At 40.7% G+C, this 6,000-nt stretch overlaps 1 protein-coding gene across 1 annotated transcript in view; it reads right to left on the bottom strand.

The window, feature by feature from the left end:
- Nucleotides 1-2,025: 2,025 nt before the first annotated feature.
- gab1 (GRB2-associated binding protein 1) overlaps nt 2,026-6,000 on the bottom strand; it is a 29,155-nt gene continuing 25,180 nt past the window's right edge. The window contains exons 11-13 of the mRNA XM_030743478.1: nt 5,805-5,931; nt 4,094-4,222; nt 2,026-4,001 (exon numbers count right to left, since the gene is read on the bottom strand). Of these exons, the coding sequence (XP_030599338.1) occupies nt 3,843-4,001; nt 4,094-4,222; nt 5,805-5,931 (415 nt within the window). The 3' untranslated portion in view covers nt 2,026-3,842. The remainder of the gene's footprint in view (nt 4,002-4,093; nt 4,223-5,804; nt 5,932-6,000) is intronic.

The following is a 6,000-nucleotide window of genomic DNA, read 5'->3' as shown; positions in this document are numbered from 1 at the left end:
GCAATCATTAAAGAGAAAATGAGCCAAAACCTGTCAAATGTTATATGGTAACCTGTCATCCTGTGAGCCACATCTGACAGTGTGATGTGGGAATTTAAAAAAAAAAAAAAAAACATTCCACAAAGTGTGACGCTACCTGATGGCAACATTAGACAATCTGCTTCACGTCTTACGAACAGTTATAATATATGCTGATATGACGATGACATTTGCTTTAATTGGGTTATTTGCACAGTGATTAAAATGGATCATGAAGGACAGATTTATATAGGATGAATTATATTTCACAATGTCTACTACAGATTTACGGGATTAGGCGTGACAGTGATGCCAATGAGCCCATATGCTGGATTTTAATAAACTGGGAGCCCTCTACCAAATCTATAAATCTAAATAATTAGCCAACAGAGGTAGCTGTCAGTGCTGGTACATGTCTTATTAAGTGGAGGGAGAAAACAGGCATACATCATCTGTATCAAAGCTAACATGGGACTGATCTTGTACGGATAACACTTCAAATTCCAAATACATGAAAGCTGATGCACACCTGCTCTGACACAAATGAGCTTTCTTGCTCGCTTGTAATTTATGATCACATCACTCTTGTTGATTTAGTGAACTGCCTTAATTCCAGGCTCTGTTGCTCACCCATATTTATTACCCAACAAAACTAAATAACATCAGGAATCATTGGTTTAGTAGAATAAACGACAAGGTAATCGGATTATTTTTAACAATGTTTTACCTCTTGAGAAGACCCTGTTAAAAAAAAAAAATCCTTCTAGGGGTGCACCGCAGTAGTGTACTGTATATTTAAAATGCATTTAAATTCTAATTATAGCTTTTTATTGTAACTTGAGGGCTGTTGGGGGCCCAGGTGCCTCTGTAGAAACACAGAGGTGCAGCAACCCAGCCTGTGACGCTCACAGTGAAGAAACTGTTCATGTAATTTTGGCTGCCACAGCACTGCAGAGCCTCAAACAGGCGGAGATCAGGGGAAGAGACTGCACTGTGGAGGGGTGTGGACTCAGGCAAAGCGTGAAGGCAAAGCACCATGCAGTCTTTCAAACAATAGCTCCATCTAGTGGCAGATAAACTAAAAACAGGGAATGAATTAAATTTTGGTTTAGTAGAGTGACCCTTGCTCTGAATTACATGGACCATAGTTAGGCATACACTCACCGGCCACTTTGTTAGTACATCTGTCCACCTGCTCGTTAGCACGAATATCTAATATCTAATATCACATGGCAGCAATTCAATGCACGACGACCTGCTGACGTTCACACCGTGCATCAGAATAGAGAAGAAAAGTGATTTAAGCGGTCTGAGCATTTCAGAGACTGCTGATCTGGACTTCCCCTCACAACCATCTCTAGGGTTTACAGATAATGGACAAAATATCCAGCGAGCAGCAGCTCTCTGGGTGAAAATGCATTTTTGATGTCAGAGGAGAATGACCAGACTGCTTTGAGCTGATAGAAGAGTAACTCAAATAACCACTCACTGCAACAAACGTGTGCAGAAGACTGGAAAACCCTGGTCTGATGAAACTCGATTTCTGCTGCGGTTGGTAGGGTCACAATGTAACTTAAAACATAAACGCATGGATCCATCCTGCCTTGTACCAAAGGCTCAGGCTGCTGGTGGTGTGTAATGGTGTGGGGGCTATTTTCTTGGCCCACTTTGGGCCCCTAACTACCAACCGAACATCCTTTTACAACACCACAGCCTACCTGAGTATTGCTGCTGACCATGTCCATCACCTCCAGTACAGTATTCCTGCTGCTTTCAGCAGGAATACTGCACTCTGTTTCAAGGGTTTTGTTAACACGACAATGAGTTCACTGTACTCAAATGGCATCCACAGTCATACTTGGTGAGCATAACTACAGAGAATGTATATATGCAGATCATAGGTTACGTGTAAGGGACACAGTTTCTTCTAAAAGTGCAGAGAACAAAGAAAACATCAAATTACACACATGAACAACAGAAAATAAACACTTCACCTGCAGATGGGTTTGAGGCTGGATTTTTATTTAGTCCACTTTTTAAATTTACATTTCTGTTGAGAATCATTAAAAAAGATAAAGCATCATCAGCCCTGCAGTCCATTTCACAAAGAAACTGCAATAAGGAAAGAGTGAAGTAGAATGATGACTTAGTAGGCACGTCTTTCAAATGATACATGTTAATCTAACTGATGGCAAAATATGTACAGCTATGATTTTATCACGTGGCAGCACATGCTCGGGATTTCTGCGGGAGAGCCGACAGGTCAAGTAAAGCATGGATGTATGCAGACGAAAACTTTCCGTCTCTAAAATATGCATCAAGTTGACTGCATGAGACAGTCAATTTCCCAAAACTGTATGCCAGTTCAATTTAAAATAAATTAAGCCTAAGTGGAGAGAGAAATGAGGAAGAGAAAGAAGGAAATGAACTTATGAAACTAATTGACTGCTTGTCAAACTAAGCATTTTAACAGACTTTAGCAAATGTTCCTCCATATCAATCAATACTGAGCTAAAAATGGACAAGACATCCACCTGATACAATAACTGGAGAAATAAATTAGAAATGGAAAGTTGCATTAATATGCATTTATAAAGAGTACCTGATTTTTCTCTCTCTCTCTCTTTGATACCTTTGCATAACTTATAGAAAACCTGTCACGTTCTTTTAAAAACTCACAGTAATTCATTCATTTATCACAAGTGCTGATACCATCAAGTCAGGTACGGGATTCTACCCTGCAGAATCCATATACCTTAGAGTCAAACATGCTGGATATTCCATACAAATAAAGGACACTTTTCCTGTTTATATACATAACACTATTTTACAGTCTTTGCACTTCCATTACAACAGATCGAAGCATCTCCACTTACTAAATAAATGGAAATCAAATCATGTTCAGTGGATTAAACCTCAAGTGAATCCGAAGCTTGAATTTAGTACAAGTGCCTGCGCAGTGGAATTAAAAAAAAAAAAAGTAATACAACTCTGAAACTTCTGTCGTACTGGCTTTCTGGTTTGAAGTTCGTCTTGGACACAGCTGGGGGTCAGTTTAAGCCAGTGTTTCTCAAACTGTGGGGCGACAGGTGGGGCGCCAACACCGATTCAGCAATGAGGGGGACACACACACACCCCTCCCCCCCAGACCGCGCTTCGCATGGGCCGTGAAATGGGCGAAGTGGGACATGACCTATAAAATTTGAGAACCACTAATTTAAGCCATCTTCCTGATAACTTCAAGAAGAAACTGTAAAACTGAGGTGTGAACAGCGTCGGCGGTAACTCCAGCCTGTACGAACAGCAGAAGGAAAAAAAAAATCAACACTGTTAACCTGCTATGCTAACTTTTAGTGTTGCGCTGACAATGTTGTAATCGTGTTATAAAGTGATTTCACTTACACTCCAAAACTACATCAAATAGCATTACAATTTAAGGAAATGTTAACTCTGGATCGGCCCACAGGCCACTGAAAGGTCAACAACAACAAAACTAATCTGTAAAGAAGGCAGTGAATGTTCAAAGTTCATGAGTCTGCTCAGGTCAAATCCTGCAAACAGTCTTTCCACATGCTTTCAAACTGCATACAGCTTATTCCTGGCCCACACCCCTTTCTACAACTGTACACACAGTACTCCTTTAAGCCCAACAGCAGTGTAAACGAAAGAAAGTTGAGTGGCTATGACGCTCCACTGGCTCTTACACACTAGGGATCTTGTTAAGGTGGAATGGGACAGTTGGATTGTCCCAAAGTACAAATCAGAACCAGCACTAGTGTGGAAGGTCTGGCAGTTTGGTGGTTTAGGTTGTTGGGACAACAGGGTCACTTGGGTCCTTTAGAGGGGGTATCTGTCTCTGTGGATTGGCGGCCATCGCTCCAGGCTTCCCGGGTGCTCTTAAGGGCCTGTGTCCGCTGCTGGTCCACAACTACGTAGTCAACACGCTCGTCTGATGCTGTGATGCCAGTTCCATTGCTTTTCATCTGAGGAAAAACGAGGTCAGCCTTAAAATTACTTTAAATTTCCTGAGATTTAGAACGTGTGGTTCAGAATATGAGTGCTGGTAAGTTCCTACCTTCCTAGGTGGGGTAGACTTGCCGGAATCGAGATCCAAGTCCAGGTATTCTACCTGTTTGTCTCCCTTCGGTTTGACCACAGGGCTACTCCCACCGTCAGCATTCATGGGCGGAGCAAGCTTCGTGATCTGCTTAAGCCAGAAAAGGTTGTTTTGTTTTTTGTTTTTTTATTTAAATGATAGCATAGTCAGAGTGAAAAACAGCTCATGTTCAAATGCACCAATGAGCTGTCACAATGCCTAAAATATCTTTAGAGGGTGTTCATACGGGGAGCATCAGGTTTGTAGGGTTACAAAAACTACACTCCATGTACTGGTTATTTAAACTGGAATTATAGAGCACTGAATATATTCAATCAGTGAACATCTTTTCATGTAGCTCGTCCCAATACTGACGATGGTAACAAACCTTTAAAACAAAGCTCGTCAGTGAAAAATGTCTATTTCAGGTACTGTGACAACAACTTGGGGCCTAAAAGTCATGTTAATTATGAAATACAAGTACAGTGGAGAGATTAATTAGAATTAGGATGGTGACACAAAACTAAGACATTCTAATTTTAAGGAAAGTGATGGTACAAAACATCTGAAAATCACTGCAATCCTTGTATTCATGCCACAGCTTGTAGGTGGTTTTTGGGAAGTGATAACAGCACAGCAAAGTCTGTTCTTTGTACTTTCTCATCTCACAAGAGCACCCCAAAAATGCCAGGGCAGGCTATGCACGTCTAACCTGGCAACCCCTGCTCACCTCCTCTATGGTGTCAAGTTCCTCCACCTCCCTCTTTACAGGGGTGATGGGGACTGTGCAGTAGAAGGACTCCTCTCTACACAGAGTAAGAAGAACGGAGTTGCAAAGGATAAAAAAAAAAAAGAGAAAACAGCAGGAGGTTAAGAACAAAAATGCAGGAATAAAGGTGATGATGCCAGAGAAATGAGAAACTACGGAGAAAGAATGAAATCAACAAGAGTGATGAAAGTTCAGGAAGTCAGCAGATGATATTAAAGCAAACGTTGCAACAAGGTAAACAAACTGTTAACAGCAGAAAAAAAGGAAAACGGTCAATTGATTGCCCATGGAGGGCAAGAGAAAGGGTAAGAGAAAGTATCCCTGTAGGTAGAAATGTCGGCTCATATACCTACTATTATTCTTCATAAAGTCAATTTTGAAGAGCAGTCAATTTTGAAAGAGGCACATTAACTTCATTTCTTTATAGCTTATATTTGAATTAAAGACAGCACCTGAAAAGTAAATGAAGAGAAAGAGCACAAAGAAAGCAGAGCAGCAGGGCGAAAGGAAACTGCAAAGAAATAGGTTGAAGTGGCGAGGAGTCCATCTGCAGCAGCCAGTAATTTGTCCACGCTAATGTGTGGCTCAGGGAGAAGAGCACTGGAAATGGGATTTCTTAATAGTTTCAGTAAGCAATTACAGCACAAAATTGCAAGTTGCATGGTGTATGATCCTCCAAACTGACTCATACTAAATCTTCTGCTGTATTTATTTGTGTCTTTGCAGATTTAATTCAACTGAGATGAAACTGATTGCAGACACCACAAAAATATTAATAATAATAATAATAATCACAATAAAAATCAAATTAGACATTTATCACATTTTTTTCATTAGCTCTGATTATCTGTGATTTGTAACGAAAAGAAAAAAGTCAATCATGCAACTTCTTGTATCAGAGTATAGTTGTGTGTTACATACTGCTTCATCTGTGGACATATTAGGGTTCATGGCTACATAATTCGGTTCAGTAGAGTCCTCGGAGTCAGTGCTGGAGGCCGTGCTATGCACTGACGGGGGTCTCGCTGGCATTGGAAACCTAGAGAGACTAAGCAGCATTCACAATGTTTACAGACCGACTTCCCAGAAATTACAGTCTCTGGCGAGCACAAAATAT

The sequence above is a fragment of the Archocentrus centrarchus genome, chromosome 1, assembly GCF_007364275.1.
Source record: "Archocentrus centrarchus isolate MPI-CPG fArcCen1 chromosome 1, fArcCen1, whole genome shotgun sequence".
NCBI classification, from domain to species: domain Eukaryota; kingdom Metazoa; phylum Chordata; class Actinopteri; order Cichliformes; family Cichlidae; genus Archocentrus; species Archocentrus centrarchus.
Note: the sequence above shows the minus strand (reverse complement) of the source record. Positions and strands in the feature narration are given on the sequence as shown.